Below are 17979 nucleotides of genomic sequence, written 5' to 3'. Positions count from 1 at the left end.
AGTATATGTGTATGAATTTCCAGCAACATACATTTTCATACCTGAAGTACACAAAATGGACAAATATGTGTATAAAGATGGGCCTTCCTTCTGTTCTTCCTGGGCCAGAAATTTTTCTTTTCTGCGTACAGGCATGAAAAAAACATCTATATATATCCTTGCAAATAAATTGTATTTTCTAAACTTTAATAGCATTTTTTGTCTTCTCCAATATACCAGGTTCCCTGGAGCCCGGTCTCCAACACGCCTCACTCCAATGTAGCAGGGCCTAAGAAGTAAACATAAATTCAATGGCATGTACAATGAACCTGTGGCACTGGCAACTGTTAATTCACAGTATCGCCGACAGGGCGAAATGACAATCATACGCTTTTTGTTCCCATACATCCAAAATTATTACAAAATTTTGGAACTTCCTGAGACAAGTGATAACAGAAAAAGGAAAAATCATATGTGGATGGCCTTAGAATGGGTTTGCAAGCAAGCCTCCTTGAGGGCTTCACTCACAGTGGGATGTGCATGGCATATTCGGGCAACATCCTCGCTGGATGCTCCATACTGTAGGGCAAGCACAGCTTCATGGATGATCTCTCCAGCATTCTGCGCCATTATGTGCACGCCAAGAATCTTGTCGGTTTCCTTGTCAGCCACCACCTTAACCATCCCCTCGGCATCATCAATAGCCTTCGCACGGCTGTTTGCCATCAGCGGGAATTTGCCAACTCGGTAGGCAATTCCTGAGGCCTTCACCTGCTCCTCCGTCTTCCCGACGGATGCCACCTCTGGATGTGTGTAGACCACACCAGGCACCAAATCATAGTCAACGTGACCTTCCTTGCCAGCAAGGAACTCGACACATGCCACGCCATCCTCTTCAGCTTTGTGGGCAAGCATGGGCCCAGGGATGGCATCGCCAATCGCATACACTCCACTCACATTGGTCATGAACCGCTTATCAACGAGGATCCTGCCAGCCTTGTCCATCTCAACCCCAATGGCATCCAGCCCAAGCCCGGCGGTATATGGGGTCCTCCCAGCAGAGACTAGAACGATGTCTGCTTCAAGGATGCTCTGCTCACCACCAGTTGCAGGCTCAAGTGTTAGCTTCACCCCGTCTCCAGAGGTATCAACTCCGACCACCTTTGTCTTGAGCATAAACTTCATCTTCTGCTTCTGCAGCATGCGCTGGAACTGCTTCCTGATTTCACCATCCATTGATGGGACTATGTCTGGAGCAAATTCAACAACAGTGACCTCTGTCCCAAGACGGTTCCAGACTGAACCCATTTCCAGGCCAATGTAACCAGCTCCAATGACAACCATTTTCTTTGGGATACCTGACAAGCACAGGGCGCCAGTAGATGAGACAATCTTCTTCTCATCAATTGTGATCCCAGGAAGTGATTTTACATCAGATCCAGTGGCAATGATGATGTTCTTTCCTTTGACAACAGTGTTGCCACCATCAACCAAATCAACCGATACTTCTGAAGGGGAAGTAAGTTTCCCAAAGCCTTTGACATATGTCACTTTGTTCTTCTTAAAGAGGCCTTCGATTCCTTTTGTTAACCCGGCCACGGCCTTGTCTTTCTGCGCCATCATGGCTGGGAGATCCACTTCCAGATTAGAGATTTTCACTCCATGGTGTGCAAAAGAAGTCTTTGCTTCATGGTACATATGAGAAGAGTGCAACAGAGCCTGGCAGATCAGAAGCATCAAAGGGAGTTAGAAGTGTTCCCAGTCACGTCTGCAAGGATATATAACCAACGTACATAATTCTCTAGGTGCACTAGTTCACATAGAAGAAATACATCAAATGTTTAGATTCCGGATAAAGGTGCTCATCTTATGCTAAGATTTCTAACAGCATAAAGCTTAGGAGCTATACAGATGATAGGCCTGAAAGAAAGATGTTGTAGACATATATATTAGTAATATCCAACCTTGCATTAGTGTGTCCAACTATGCTAGAGTTTGTATACAATTAAGAGTCCTTGTCTTTGGGTCAAATTATGTTGTTGACTTTGTATGTTAGGATATGGTTCCAGCTGCTACAAACTGGACTTGCTGTTCAGTGTAACCGACTTAGAATGTCTATATGAGAGATGTATCCCTATTGTAAGAGGGAAGCAGGAAATGAACTCTTTCCCTCCTACTCCCTCCGTTCGGAATTACTTGTCTCGGAAATGGATGTATCTAGAACTAAAATACATCTAAATACATCCATTTCTGTGACAAGTAATTCCGAACGGAGGGAGTAGTTGGCTAGTTGCTATCCCTACACAGCTAACTTATCTATCCATCCCAACCACGTCTCTTCCTAAGTCCTAACCAATCTTCCTACCTTATGAGAAGTTGAGTTACCGTGTAGATATTTATCTCGAACAAGAGTAAGTTTAGCTTGTATTGTATAGCCTAAATCATGTACATTGGACATGTAGGAAGGATAAACATGTAAGAAAGATGTTTCGCTCTCACGTGTAAAGGTGAGACTTGATACTTTTGTTTTAGCAGGAACAGTATTCTGGTCAACTGTTTGGGGAAAAACTGCAGTAAACCCTTCACCATTTATGACGTACTATATTGTTAGCAAGGTAAAAAATAGACCCATTTAACTGATTGCAAATGAAGTCCTCGCAAGTGTACTGTATACAGAATTTATAAGGGTACAAAGTCTAACTGGAACAAAAATTAGCTATAAAGCAAACAAAATTAATCTACTCAGATGATGCTCACAAGTTGGAATAACAAATATTATGCCTTATTACCCAAGCTTAATGAAAACCAACCAAATCTCGCAGTGGAAGAAATTTACAAACACATAATAAAACTGAATTTGACGTAATTTTGATTCCGGGCCACAAAAGATATCGCATAAAGACCTCTAATCATGGCGGTAGATTGCAAAAGACCTCTAATCAAGGGATCTCAAACCCTAGCTGCATAGCCCAAAATGCTACCCCGCTGCAAGACCAGAGTTGATGCATCGCAAACAGGCGCTTCATAATCACATCAATCAATAAAAGTGACACCACATGAGCTACAACGAACGACAATAATCTACTCCCTCCGTCCCATAATATAAGAGCGTTTTTGGGTAATAGCCATGCATCACAGATCTAAAAACACTCGGCGTCACCTCTTATCGCACGGCGAATGAACGGGGCAGCAAACAAACGGAGAGGTCAATCACCTTGGAGGGGATGCAGCCGACGTTGAGGCAGGTGCCGCCGAGGGTGCCCCGCTTCTCGATGCAGGTGGTCTTGAGCCCCAGCTGCGCCGCCTTGATGGCCGCCACGTACCCTCCCGGCCCGCCGCCGACCACCACGACGTCGCTCTCCTCCGCCGCCGCCGCGTACGCCCTCCACGCGGACAGCGCCGCCGCCCCGGGGGCGTGCGCCCGCCGCGCCACGGCCTCCGCCGCCCTCCGCCTCGCCAGGATAGCCAGCGCCATCTTCCTCTGTTTCCTTTCTTCGACGGGAGAGAGGATGGGAAGCGTCGATGAAAGTTATTTGTTCTCTACCGGGCCCGGGCCGTACGTGGCGGGAATGTGTTTGTGTTGCCGCCGTACGTTGGACCGAGAGGGATGTTGCTGGCTCACAGCCAACGCCCAATCCTGCAAAGGATGGATATGCCCTTGTAGACCACTGGGATCCTGGGGAGGCTCTGCCCTCACAAGTCAATTTATTTTGCTATCCCCACTTCTCTTTCAGAACCACTAGAATCATTCAATCAATCTATTTCAACAGCGGCATTTTCGTAAATCTATCATTCTCAAGTTGAAATTTTGGAGTTATGCATGGTTTATTTACCATTAACTTCATCGCTGGGAACAAACATATCAAAAGCTCAAGATCTCTAGTTAGCAATATCTTTCAAGGTATCATTTGAGAACAACATCCATATGCATGGATCAACACTCTTCCGTGAAACGAAACGTTGATCGGAACAAAAGAACGATGGTCGCCGGTTGTTACAACCGTTACACACAAACTTCCCACCAACATAAAAATGCTGGATGCACACCACCACCACCACCACCACCAACAACAACAACAACAACAACAACAAGACTAGCTACCTAATCTATCACGTCCTTGCACAGCCCCTTGTTGACGCCGATTCAGAGTTATTCGCAGCATACCGCTTGAGATTCCTTCTGGAGCTTCTCCCACAGGCACATCATGAGCCTCGGGCTCTGATAGTGGGCGAGGATGTAATCAGAGTCGCATCCTTCATTGTAGAAGCGCTCATCGTTGGCGTAGTTCACTTGCTGACCACTGTCTTTGTATCGCTGGATCCATATTCCCATCGCCACGTCTTCAAGTCTAAATAGCTGAGGCAGCAAACGAGATCAATCAAGAGATTTTCCAATGGGGTAAACACAAGGAGAAGTTTATGAACGTATTGCGAGATGATTTATCTTCGAACCTGAAGTGTTCGTTCTTGGTGACCTTGAACCACAAATTTAGCAACGTCCCTTGAAATTATGTATCCGGGACCATGAGCCCACGGCGGATATGTTTCAAGAGGCCATTCCTGTGTTCCTCAAGGGTAAGAAAAGCAGCCTAAGAATGAACCCGTGCAGGGCAGGGTAACTGGAAACATGATGTACCTTTGGACTGATAAACCACTTGCTATCCTTGTCTCTGTGTGGTGAAGACTGGAAAGACATAAGACCATACAAGAGACCATGGGGGTTCGCCTTCTTCAGGCTAGAGATGACTTCATCGATCCTAACAAAAGCATCGTCATCTGTTTTCATGATGTACTTTGCAGGCATAATTTTGGTCTGCAAATTTGTAGACAAAATATAAGTTTATGTTGCCAGGATATGCATACATTACTAGATATAGACTATAGCCCGTATCTGGAATTTGAGAACGTGCTAAACCCATGGTGATTTCAGGTTTACTTAACACATACAAGAACATGCATAATAAGAAAACCACGACAAAGGTGTTTGTATCCAGTAAATACCATAAGTTAATAAACTGTGTGTTTTCCAAAAACCATGGTAATTTTGGAGTACTAAAAAAAAATCTAGTTATGCCCTACAGAGAGCAAGGAAAATAAAGTTCGTATAAGCTGCAAACCAGAAAGAGAATACATACCCCAAACATACAAATTGCAACAGTCTTTAGAGTGATCAAGGTATAGTAGTCAACAAATGGCATAAACTGGATATCACCATACAGCTGAGCTTCTCTCCATAATTCCATATTGACCTGCTCATTCTTATGCTGCATTTGAGGCCAAAAAAATAACGATCACATTGGATGAAACCAGTACTAGGTCATAGTAACACTTGAGCACCTTATTTGTTATGGATGAAAAAAGAGCTTAAAAAATATTTGTTCCTTCAATTTAGCATTGTCGTGTTATTCTTCGCGGAAATTCACCTTGGTTACCCAGTGCTAATTTAAGCTTCATCACTGCCATGAATAAAACAAAACCAAGGAAAAAGAAGATCTGCATTTTTGGGATATAGCTGGATTTTTAGTAAACTTTCAGCATTTTAAATTTTATCTGCAACAACTTAACTACTGAACAAGGTGCTAGCTGGATTGTTAAGGCTATATAAGCCTACTTCAAATGTAGAGGTAGGAAACAATGAAATATATATTCCTTTAACATAGAAAGTAATAAATATATAAATGGCCTAATCTATTCATTGGTGTAAAATATAACAAGAAGTTGTTAGTCCAATAAGAAGCAGTGTAAGGGTCTATTTGCATCTTAGGTCCAAAACATTCCTATACAGGATTGACTCCCAAAAAATATTCTATTATCTTCCCCTTCCTTTAAAGCTTTTTTCTCACAGCAATCAGCTTTGAAGAAACTACATAAGCAACTAAGTGACAACCCATCTGTCAAAACGTGTGGATATAGTAACTAAATGTTCCTCAATCCAAAACAAAAATTTAGCAAGTTATACACTGTGATGTTGCTTCATCTAATATTCATATTATGAAGAAACATGGTCAGTCTCTCCCAGAATGGTACCCTCTTGAATGGAATTGGTGTTCATGTACTACTACGTAGAAGCTAGTCTGTAGATATAATAACTGCTACGGGAAACTGGAGAAACAATTAGGATTAGGAAGATCCAAGAAATAAGCAAGTGGCGCTCAATCCAATAAGCAATCAGAACTGTAACAGAAATATTGATGCAAAAGAAAGAACCTGAAAAACTGTAACTGCACTCAAGGCGATTGAAGTAAGCTTACAAGGCCAGTGAAAAACCGCACGGCTACTTCGCCTGAGCGGACAGACTCATATTGCATCCATGTTCGCCTCAAAGCCATCCGGCGCTTGAAGTTGTTTCCAGTAGAGAAAACACCAACAAGAAGAAAAATTCGCTTCTTTGGAACAGGTGGGGCCTTCAGAAGCTCAACACTAGCCATGTCTACATCTTCTGAAACTGGCAATCCATTAGCCAAGATTGATAGGAGCTCCAAATCCCCAGAGACCTTGACTTCTGCTACTGACCATGGCTCCAACCTCTATCAAAAACCTAACAGCATTCATAAGTATCCAATACCCATGAACATTTATGAATGCAATCTTATCACGTAGCGTAAGCTTACCTCTCTGTATGCAAACGATGTCTCGTGCCTCCCATTTACTGTCAAATGGAACCCCTCAGCACCAGCCCACAGTGTTGCTGTAAAAGGTTCTCCTTCGACAATTGCAGTACTGCCACTGAAATGTGCACGTCCTTTGAGCCTCTTTTCATCTTCAAGCTGGTTCGCACTAACATTCTGTGTGGTGTTGCTACTCCCCTGAATGTTATTCACACTCACTTGCTGATTGCAACGAACAAGGGCATCGACCGGACTGATCAAAATAAATTTTTGTTTTATCATAACCACCAGAAACTATAAGAACAAGAAAAATATTACATAATTCAAATAATACATACAGATATATTTTCATTTGTTGAGGGAATGGCTAAATTATACCGGAGAGCCATTTAAGTCCTACATGGCATGGCATCCACATGGATGGTCAACGCAAGTACAAGACTGTCAACACAACTCCATGCAATCTACCATGGGCCCAAGCAAGCAACCATATAGTCAACAAAAGTCCAAGCAAGTCCTCGTGGTCAACAAGTCAAAGGAAGAGAAGAAAAATAAAAGACCAGGTCAAAAATGAAGGCAAACAAGCAAAGGAGCCCAGGCCCAAGAGGAAAGCCTTTATATGGTGATGGGCTCCCATGGGCCACAATTCCCCTCCTAGCCCACCATGAGCGCATGGACTCATGGACAAAAGATTACCTAGTTCCGCCCTTCCATGGTTCCACTTCCTTAGTTCAATGGTAACCTCGGTTAGTTGTCAAAGACCCCTAGCCTATAAATAGCCCCCATGGCATGCAACTCATTCACTCACACTTGAATAAATTCAAGAGGAGAGACACTTAGCCCTCAGAACCAAGGTTGAAGGAGGCCAGGGCCAGGTTTTGGAGTCCGAGGGACCTTTTAAGGCTCGGACTGTCGGGAGTTGTGGGACTTTGGAAGTGGCAACGTTCTAAATGTTCCGTGCGCAGAGCACTTCTCCCAACGGCTCTCTTCATAGGACGTAGGTCACCCTCCCACGAGGCGGCCGGACCCATGATACGTGCGGCTAAATATTGGATTTGGTCAACTACAGCCTAATCTCGTCATGAGGGCGACTGGGGCGACTCCCCGGGAGACTCCCCGGGAGACCGCGGAGGCGTCCGCCGCGCCGTGTCTTCCCGCCGCGGCTGCTCGGGCGGGCATCGGCGGTCGCTTCTGGGCCCTATTGGCTACGGACGAGGAGGAGGCCGACGGAGATAGCGACGAGTCAGAGGATTCGCCGCCGTCGCCTACGCCTTCGGATCTGATTTGTGATCTATTTCATGCAGGGTATGACGAAGATGAGGTGGCCACTACCGTAGACACGGTTGTGCCGGTGGAGGATCCGGCGAGGGTTGGGCTTCTTCCGGACGAGAGGAAGGAATTGGTACGCCGTGTCGTTCACCGGAGAAATGCGGCATCTGCGGTCAGACCGTGGAAGGGACCGTTGCCTAAGGTACGCATTCCAAACCTCACTTTGTTCGATTTAATCCATCCGGATTCATGGACGCTGGTCAAGAAGAGAAAGGCTGCTCGTCGGTCGACAGCTGGATCACTGCCGGCGGCGGCGGCTGTGGTGCCGTCGAGGTTGCCGTGCGGGATCCGAGCGGCTCGCAGCGAGCGCTTGAACGAACTACTGGGCCGATGCGGGCCGGATCCTAATTGCATTGACGCACTGCAACGTGGGCCGGATATGGCTGGGTATGAGGCCCAGGCCATACCGGGAGACACATGCACAACATCTAGCGCCGCATGCACGGACGTAATCTCCTCCTACGCGTGCGTATCTGCTTCTTCGCCTAGGGTTCGTCGGCGTGGGACGCCCGTTCTACCTCCGTGCGGTCCTGGTCGTGCTCGCCGGATCCCGCCACTGCGTGCGATGGCCGGTCGAGGAGCGGGTGGGCCGCCGACGGCGCAGCCCCAAGCGGCTGCGAGTACGGCCGGGGCCGTCGTGCCGCCGCCGCCGCCTGGGAGGGCTGGTCAAGGGGTCCCCGGCGCGGGGCTCAGCGCCGCCGGCGCTGGGCGAGCTGTAGTCAGGGCCGGGCGTGGCGCTCCCGCCCCCTTAGGACGGGTTGGCGGTAACCAAGGGGCACGGCCGCCGGTGGTGCCTACGGGCAGTGGAGGACCTGCTGGTCCCCGACCTCCGGGGCCAACGCCTGCCAGGCCGCCGGGATTACCCGCGGGAAGAGGAGGCCCAGTAGGGCAGCGACCTCCGGGGCCGTCGCCTCCGGTGGCCACTGCCATTGGTCGTGGCGGCGGGTCTGGTCCTAGACCTATGGTGCCGGCCCCGGGTGGTGCTCCGCCTCAGGCTGCTCCGCCGCCGCACTATGCCGCGAGGCCGGCTCAGTATCGGTCTGGGTCTTCGCAGCCTACGAAGGAGTTGACAGTTCGAGAGTCTTTTGAGGCGCCCCGAGGTCAGTGGGGTGATGATGGTGTTGATGCGTATGGAGACGGACAGCACCGCGGTTCCTCGTCTACCGGTGGAGGCCGAGGCTATACTTGGCAGAGTGACGGGTCTGCTGAGAGACCTTTCCTCGGACCTCCTGGTGGCTTTGTCGAGGGGGCATCCGGTCCAGATCACCGCCAGAGAGGTGGATTCCGTGGACATCGGGGTGGTCGGGGTGGGGGCCGTGGGAGGTTTTGTCGGCAACCTCCGCCTCCGGTTGCTGTTGACCATGGGGCTACTGCGGTTGAGACAGATACTGCTCAGTCTACGGATATTACTACGCAGGCAATGGAGGTGGTAACGGCACTGGCCAAGGTTGATGTTCCGGTGCCTGGGGCTGCGGGTGAAACATCAGACAGGCCTGACTCCGAGAGGGCGGCCAAGTGGGCGCGCAAGAAGGAAAGGATGCTGTGTTACCGGTGTGGTGAGAAGGGCCATTTTATTGCAGAGTGCGTCGCAGAGCTGTGTGACTCGTGTGGCAAGCTTGCACATGATTCGGGAGATTGCCCGTTAGTGCGTGACCGGGCTGTACTGTGCGGAGTTATTGTTCTTCGAGTCCCCGGCCGCGAGGGAGATTCCCGAGGATACACAGTGCCTGACTACCGGGATTGTGAAAGCAACTCAGGGCGAGGTGACTGAGGCTCAGATTATCCAGAGGCTTCAGGAGTTGGCACCGGGGGACTTTCAATGGGAGCTGGTCAGACTCGAAGCTAATGTCTTTAAGGTGGATTTCCCTTCTGTGGAGGATTTACAGAAACTGCTAAGTTTTGGCTTGTGTAGAGTTCCTGGTACTACGTGTATTTTGGAGTTTCACGAGTGGACGAAGGTGGAGCCTAAAGGCAGGCCGCTTACGCAGATCTGGTTGCGGTTTTCTGGGGCCCCTTCTAAGCCTCTGCAGGACGTTCGAGTTGTAGCCAGTATGGGTATCATGGTTGGAAAGACGGAGAGAGTGGATATGGCTTTCACTCGGGCTCATGGAGTGGCTCGGATGTTGGTGAGTGTTCTGAATGTTGACTTCGTGCCTGATGTCGTTCACTGGACATATAGGGGAGAGGTATTCCCGCTCGACATAGAGTTTGAGGACGTTGAGATGTTCGCTGACGAGGTTGCTGGGGATGATGTTGATATGCATGAGAGTGATGGTGGTGCAGGAGCCAAGGGGGCGCCAGACGAGTCTGCTCGAGAGGGGTCGACCGGACCTCGTCCAGATGCTCAGTTGCCTGGGGAGGGGACCGGAGCTGGCTCGACACCGTCACCTTCGGTGCCCACGACGACACTGCGTTTTGGGTCCTTTGAGCCTGCTTCTGCGCCTCCCAAGCTGTGGAGCGATAGGGTAGAGACTGATGATGAGTTTGAGCACACGCTTCCTTCTTTGGACTTTGCGGGGACTGCAGTTCGGGATGTAGAGCCGGAGGTCGCTCCTATTTCCCTTGCTGTACCGGTTGAGGTGGCTCCGGCATTGTCATCTATGACCGAGGTGGGCCTTACGGGACGGGGGTCAGGGCAGGTGGCCTTGCCCTCTCCCCTCCCTATACAGACGCCGGTGACACTGGCCACGTCGGGGGTCGCCAGCGATAGGAGCGGGAGCCCGAGGCAGGTGGCTTCGGCTCTCCCTCCTCAGGCCCTGGCTGTGGCGCCAGCATCCCCCGGGACGCTGGGGGAGGAGGGGCTGGGGCAGGTGGCCCTAGACTTCCCTTCCTCGTCTGCGGTCAGGAGGACCGCTTTCTCGGCGACTTCGACGCTCCGCTCTGAGCCGGTGGGAGGGGCAGGAGGAGGGAGTGGGCAGGTGGCCCCAGTTGTCCCGCCTCTTGCCATACCCGCCGGGCACTTGTCCGAGGGCATCGGGAGCCCGCAGCTTCCTCATTCTCGAGAGGAGGTTGTTGCCTTTGGCGGTATCCCAAACCCGGTCTCGACGGGGAGACGGATGAGTGCTCGCGTTCTGGACCTTCCGGAGGTGGACGATATGCAGCAGCGGTGCGCTATGAGGGCGGCCAAGCTTCACGATGCTGCGATATCTACTGGTATGTCCGTTAACATATCTAATTCTTTATTGCATTTTGCTCCTGAGGAGATTGTTAATAATGCAAACCAATTAGGAGTTTCACTAGGCGTTACTGATATTGAAATCTCCAATTCGGTGAATGATATGTTAGATTTAGAGGCGGAGCGGGCCTTAGAGACTATTCGTAATCTTGCTGCGGTCAAACCCATGAATGATGAGGAAATTGATGCGTTAGGGGTTAGAGTGCTAAATAATCTTTGTGCGGACCTAGTACCTTCTAATCAGGAGTCGGAGGGCGATGATGCGCCCTTAGATGATGTAGATATCAGTTCCGTTCAGTCCGGTTATGAGGACCGGGTGACGGAGCACACTAAGCCAAGGTGTAAGTGGAAGCGAAAGATTTATCCCGACTCTGCAGTTCGTAGGAGTGCTAGGGTTCGGACTGCTAAAAAATTCCATGATGAACTACGAAAGGAATCTTTTGGAATAGCAGAGGTCTGAAAGACTTGGCTAAAAGAAGGTTTCTTGCTGAAGCCTCTCTGGAACATCGGTTAGATTTCATTGCTCTGTCGGAAACCGGTCGAGATAATTTTGCGCCGCAGTTTCTTTCCTCTCTTGTGGGTGGTCTTGATTTCGATTGGCATTGCCTCCCGCCACGAGGTAGATCGGGGGGCATCTTACTGGGTGTGAGATGTGATTCCCTTGAAGTCCGGAGTGTAGTAATGGGTGACTTTGCGGTAAAGTTTCGAGTTAGGTCTAAAGTTGATGGGTTCAACTGGGCTTTGGTAGCGGTCTATGGTGCCGCCCAACCCGAGCTTAAACCGGAGTTTCTGGCGGATCTTGTTCGGATATGTGGGTCCGAACAGCTTCCGATTTTGGTCGGGGGTGATTTCAATATCATTAGAAGGAGAGAGGAGAAAAACAATGATAACTTCGACGGCAGGTGGTCGTTTATGTTCAATACTATTATTGAAAGCTTAGATCTGAGGGAGATAGAGCTTACTGGTAGACAGTTTACCTGGGCTAATGCTATGCCAAACCCGACATATGAAAAGCTTGATCGGGTTCTCGCCGGTGTGGAGTGGGAACAGAAGTTCCCTCTTGTTACGGTGCAAGCTCTCACGCGGGGAATATCCGATCACACACCTTTGTTCGTGGACTCAGGGGAGCCGAATCATATAGGAAACAAAAACACCTTCTCTTTTGAGATGGCCTAGTTCGAACGCGAGGGGTTCTTAGACATCATAGCCAGGGAGTGGGCTAAGGGTGTTGGAGGAAGGACGGCGGTCGAGCGCTGGCAGAATAAAATTAGGCATTTGAGAAGTTTCTTACGGGGTTGGGCTAAGCATCTCAGTGGGGTGTATAAGATTGAGAAGGATAGGCTCCTCTCTCTTGTACAGGCCTTGGATGTAAAAGCTGAGTCCGCGTTGTTGCTGCCCGCCGAGCTCCAAGTTAAAAATGAGGCGGAGAAGAGGCTGAAAGAACTTCTCCGCGAAGAAAAATTGAAGTGGGCTTTGCGTGCCAAGGTCCGCAAAGTAGTCCAAGGGGACGCGAATACTCAATTTTTCCACCTCATTGCTAATGGTAAACACAGAAAGAAGCGGATCTTTCAGCTAGAGCAGGATGAGGGTACTATTTTAGGACAGGATAATCTCAAAACTTATATTACCGAATACTATAGACAGCTATTTGGACCGCCGGAGGCCAATTGTGTGTCCCTCGATGAGTCCAGGGTTGAGGACGTGCCGCAATTGACTGCGGCTGATAATGATATCCTGGTTGCCCCGTTCTCAGAAAAGGAGGTGTTCGATGCTATTGCACAAATGAAAAACAATAAGGCTCCCGGTCCGGATGGGTTCCCGGCTGAGTTCTATAAAAAGTGCTGGCACATTATTAAGGGGGATTTACTACCTATGTTTCATGATCTATTCTCTGTACAGCTTCAATTATTTCACTTGAATTTTGGAACTATCACATTGCTTCCGAAGAAAACGGATGCTGTGAGGATTGAGCAGTTCAGGCCAATCTGCCTCCTCAATGTTAGTTTCAAAATCTTCACCAAGGTCAGGACTAATAGGCTCACACAGATTGCGCAATCTGTGGTGCAGCAATCCCAAACTGCTTTCATGCCGGACAGGAACATCCTTGAAGGGGTGGTTGTCCTTCATGAAACGCTCCATGAAATCCATTCCAAAAAATTAGATGGAGTAATTTTTAAGGTGGATTTCGAAAAAGCGTACGATAAGGTTAAGTGGCCATTCCTCCAACAGGCATTGCGTATGAAAGGTTTTGATGAAGCCTGGCGCCGACAGGTCGAATCATTTACGCAAAAAGGGAGTGTGGGAATTAAAGTGAATGACGACATAGGTCATTATTTCCAGACACATAAAGGCCTAAGACAAGGAGATTCGATGTCCCCTATCCTGTTTAACATTGTGGTGGATATGTTAGCAATTTTGATAGGCCGGGCTAAGGAGAATGGTCAAGTGGGTGGATTGGTTCCTCATCTTGTTGAGGGAGGTGTTTCCATCCTTCAGTACGCCGATGATACAATCATCTTTATGGAGCATGATTTGGCCAAGGCAAGAAATATGAAGCTTGTGTTATGCCTGTTTGAACAATTGACTGGGTTAAAGATTAACTTCCATAAGAGCGAATTGTTCTGCTTTGGTAGAGCCAAAGACGACCAGGAGTCCTATAGGCAATTGTTTGGGTGCGAGTTGGGGAGTTTACCCTCTCTTACCTTAGTATCCCGATTCACCATCGTAGGCTAACAAACAGAGAATGGAAGTGCATCGAGGATCGATTTGAGAAAAAACTGAGCTGTTGGAAGGGTAAGCTCATGTCATACGGAGGCCGTTTGATATTGATTAATTCGGTGCTCACGAGTATGCCTATGTTTCTCTTATCTTTCTTTGAGGTCCCAGTTGGTGTTAGGAAACGACTGGACTTCTATCGGTCGCGCTTCTTTTGGCAGGGTGATGAACTTAAAAGAAAATACCGGCTTGCTAAATGGGACATCATCCGTAGACCGAAAGACCAAGGGGGTCTTGGTATTGAAAATCTTGAAGTCAAGAACAGATGTCTTCTTAGTAAGTGGTTGTGGAAGCTGTCTTCCGGGACTGAGGACATGTGGGCGCAGATCCTCCGCAACAAGTACCTCCAAACTAAAACATTGTCCCAGGTCGCAGTCAGGCCGACTGATTCGCCTTTCTGGAAAGGACTAATGAAAGTCAAACAATCTATGTTCAATAGGACGAGATTTGTTATTGGAAACGGTACAAGTACCCGTTTCTGGGAGGATACTGGGCTTGGTGAATCACCTTTAGCCATTCAATATCCGTCTTTATATCGGATTGCTCAACGACGTGAGGTGTTCGTGGCAACGGTATTCCAATCTACCCCCCTTAATATTCAGTTTCGACGGTCGCTAGCGGGCAATCGCTGGGAAGAATGGCTTCATCTAGTTAGGAGACTGATGGAGGTCCAACTTTCTCACCAACCCGATATATTGCGTTGGAAGTTGACTAGTTCTGGAGTATTTACAATTAAATCAATGTATATTGATGTTATTAATTTGACTGCTATTCCAACTTCCAAGTTTGTTTGGGCTGTCAAGGTGCCTTTAAAAATTAAAGTGTTTATGTGGTTTGTCCATAAACAAGTTATTTTAACAAAGGACAACTTGATTAAACGCAATTGGACAGGACCTACTAGGTGTAGTTTCTGTGATTGGGATGAGACGATTAAGCATTTATTCTTTGATTGCCCGTTGGCTAGAGTTCTTTGGCGGACGATCCATATTGCTTTTAATCTTACTCCGCCGACTTCTGTCAATGCTTTATTTGGGACATGGCTTAATGGGGTTGAGCCTGTTCTCGCAAGACATATTCGGGTTGGAGTTTGCGCTTTGCTATGGACTATCTGGAATTGCAGAAATGATTTGGTTTTTAACAGAACATCACGGATTCATTTTTTGCAGGTTATTTTCCGAGCTACGGCACTGATCCGTTCGTGGTCGCTACTCACTCCGATGGAGGCCAGGGAGCATTTGGTTACTGGATCTATCCGTTGGGAGATGGTCGCTCGGGATATCTTCAACCGGTTTGGATGGCGGTCATGTAATAGGATAGGCAATTAGTTTCCCTATCTATTGTTAGCCAGCCGGTTGTGGCATCTTTTTTGGGCTAGTTTGTATATCTAGCCGTCTGTAGCTCTGTGTGAGCTGCATTTTTCTTTTTCTTTTTTGTTTAGCTGGAGACTGTGGAACCTTGTTGGCACTTTTGCCTTTTTCTGGTTAATAAGATGGCCGTATGCATCGTTCTGATGCAGAGGCCGGGAAAACCCCCCTTTAAAAAAAAATGATAGAGCCATAAAAGGACGCTAGAACAAAACCATAACGTTCATTCGGCATATGGGATTACTGCACCTTTTGGTCATCACCACTGCAGCTACTCAAATAGCAAATCCAAGTCCTAAGGGCAATTAACATATTGCTTTTACCCAAAAATTATTTGGATATAGATATACTTAACCACGACCATCAACAACTAAAACCCCAACAAACAATGAAAATAAAGACTGTTCACTGGTAGCCTGGTACCAACTAAATCCGTCCATTTGGAAGCTGGCAGTAGAATATTCTGATCTACTGTCTGTTCAAAATGACATCAACCACCATTAGAGGCTGGTCGTGATAAATTTGCTGAGGACACAACATGGCATCTAACCGAGTTATTATGGCCCATTTGTCGATCGCTCTCATTGTTAGCATACATAATTATTGTGAATCTGTGTTATGATGAACTGAAGATCAACACAATGTTTAGCTCAGGGATCCTAAATGCAGGCTATCATATCAAAAGTGGCGCCCGCATACTCTAGGATGATACCACAGAGAAATACTGCATTATCATCTTGCATAACCAGTCAAAGTCTAACCACTAATATGCACTGATGCAACATACCAGTCTTTTATGTAATGTATTCCTTATAACAACCTAAGTTTAATAGCATGGCATAGCTCAATGTTTAATAGCATGAGATAATCTCTGCATTGAGTAATATACCAACACACCCTGATATCTCTAGACGCATCAACTGAAAGCATGATAACTGGTGGTAAGAGCGTGCCTCAAGAGTTCAAATTTGCAGATCTCAGCAACACCGACGAAAAAGTATCACCTTAGTTGCCAACTGCTGTTGCTGCCGATGTGACCAAGCGGCGGGCACCGCTCCCACTCCCCCCAGCCGTCCTCACGGGTCCAAGAACTCTGCTCCACCACCATCCCAGAAGGCCCGAGGCTCACATTGAAGCACGCCACCACCTCGCCGCCTCCCCCCACCAACTCCGCCTGGAACCTGGCCGCCCCTTGCTTGGGCACCGCCACCACCGTCACCGCGGCGCCCTCCGCGAGCCCGCACGGGATCTTGACCCCACGGGCGCGCAGATCTCCATCCACGGACGCCCGGCAGCTCGCGTCGCGGGTCTCTTGGTTGCTGCCGGCTGCGACGGCGACGGTGAGGTTGCGCCAGGCGGCGGCCGCCTCGAGGACGCCCGCGGCGGTGCCCGGGATCGCATCGGAGCGGGAAAGGATGGGGCGGAGGAGGTGCCAGGAGAGGTGCGAGGTGGAGTTGGCGGGCGCCGGGTAAAGGCCCGAGAGCCCGGGGAGGGAGGGCAGGAGGTCGGCGACTGAGCCGGCGGGGTAGGTGGCGGGCTGGTGGGTGGTGAGGGGGGACGGCGAGAGGAGGAAGAGCAGGGCGGCGAGGGAGACGATGAGGATCACGCCGGAGCAATTCCTCATCGGAGCGACTAGGACTAGTCCACAGAGTTAGGGGAGACCTCACGCTCCATAGTTTGAGCTCGTGTGTGTACGGCGTAATAAACGGCGCCTGCTCTAAACTGTTAAACTGTTATAGACTGATAAGTGAGTTTAGATAGGACTAGCAAAAATATCCATGCGTTGCAACGGGAGAAACAAATCCTTACACTTCCCTACTGACCCTCTGCATTACCACTTCTTTCCCTTCGCCATCATTGTTTATGGTGGTCTTGTTGTGTGCATATTCATAACAAACATGATCAATCCCAAGGCGATGAGCTTGATCATCATACTCGAACATGATGTTTCAACAGCCCCTTCCCGTGCCGACTTGTAATTTTGCGAACTTGTAATGATGGTGAGTTATTTTCTCAACTGCACTTGGTGCATGCACCATCACCACACCCATGCTCCCTAGCACAACGCATGTGTTTTGCAACGGTGAAAACACTGGTTCATATGATCCACAATTGGTCTGGTCAAGGAACTGCCTCGCTACACAGTTATCATCAAATTTAAGGATAATGTGGTCTAACATTAAATGTAAGTTTATGAATAAGTTCAGGTTCAGACATTTCATGAAGCATCTCAAAGAAATCTAGCAAGTGTGAATTAATTGTCTCAAAATAATTTTGTACCTGACTAAACATATGTTTACGATATCAAAAAAAATATGGAACATCGTTTGGATCAAAAGCAAAATAGCAATTCAAAAAATAGAGAATCTTTTTAATTGACCTAAAATATTAGGTAAATCTTACGCATATGTGACAACCTGAATCCAATGGACTTCCATCTTCCTTCAGACTTCACACCACCTACCTCAAATTCATCACCTTCGTTCCTGCTCATGGATAATTATTTCCTTCCTTGCTCTTTTATTACGTGGCCTCGCGCCTCTTTAAATCCAAATTCATCACATTCGTTCCTGCTTATGGATAATTATTTCCTTGCTTGCTTGGATTATATCTCGTTGAATTAGCCAATGGCAGGGCGCCCCCAACACTCCTCCTCATGCATTAATTCCTTCCTGACTCATTTTGTGACCTCTCCTTCTTAAATCTCGTTTAATTAGCCCACGAATCAAGGCCTTCCGTTCCTGACTAA

At 48.1% G+C, this 17979-nt stretch overlaps 2 protein-coding genes across 2 annotated transcripts; both read right to left on the bottom strand.

Annotated features, from left to right (window-relative positions):
- Positions 1 to 298: 298 nt before the first annotated feature.
- Positions 299 to 3526, bottom strand: LOC123189229 (dihydrolipoyl dehydrogenase 1, mitochondrial). Its single transcript, XM_044601601.1, has 2 exons — positions 3194 to 3526; positions 299 to 1698 (listed from the first exon to the last, which is right to left on the bottom strand). The coding sequence occupies exons 1-2, from the start codon at positions 3452 to 3454 to the stop codon at positions 448 to 450; spliced, it is 1512 nt and encodes a 503-aa protein (XP_044457536.1). The 5' UTR covers positions 3455 to 3526; the 3' UTR covers positions 299 to 447.
- Positions 3527 to 3839: 313 nt separating this feature from the next.
- On the bottom strand, positions 3840 to 16964 carry LOC123189224 (hydroxyproline O-galactosyltransferase GALT3). The gene is made up of 7 exons (XM_044601592.1): positions 16235 to 16964; positions 6591 to 6840; positions 6231 to 6506; positions 5115 to 5243; positions 4616 to 4792; positions 4432 to 4539; positions 3840 to 4336 (listed from the first exon to the last, which is right to left on the bottom strand). Exons 1-7 carry the CDS (start codon positions 16852 to 16854, stop codon positions 4130 to 4132), a joined length of 1767 nt encoding a protein of 588 aa, XP_044457527.1. The 5' UTR covers positions 16855 to 16964; the 3' UTR covers positions 3840 to 4129.
- Between the last annotated feature and the right edge of the window lie 1015 nt (positions 16965 to 17979).

The sequence above is a fragment of the Triticum aestivum genome, chromosome 1A (genome assembly GCF_018294505.1).
Source record: "Triticum aestivum cultivar Chinese Spring chromosome 1A, IWGSC CS RefSeq v2.1, whole genome shotgun sequence".
NCBI classification, from domain to species: domain Eukaryota; kingdom Viridiplantae; phylum Streptophyta; class Magnoliopsida; order Poales; family Poaceae; genus Triticum; species Triticum aestivum.
The sequence above is the reverse complement of the archived record's forward strand: the minus strand, read 5'-3'. Positions and strand labels throughout refer to the sequence as shown.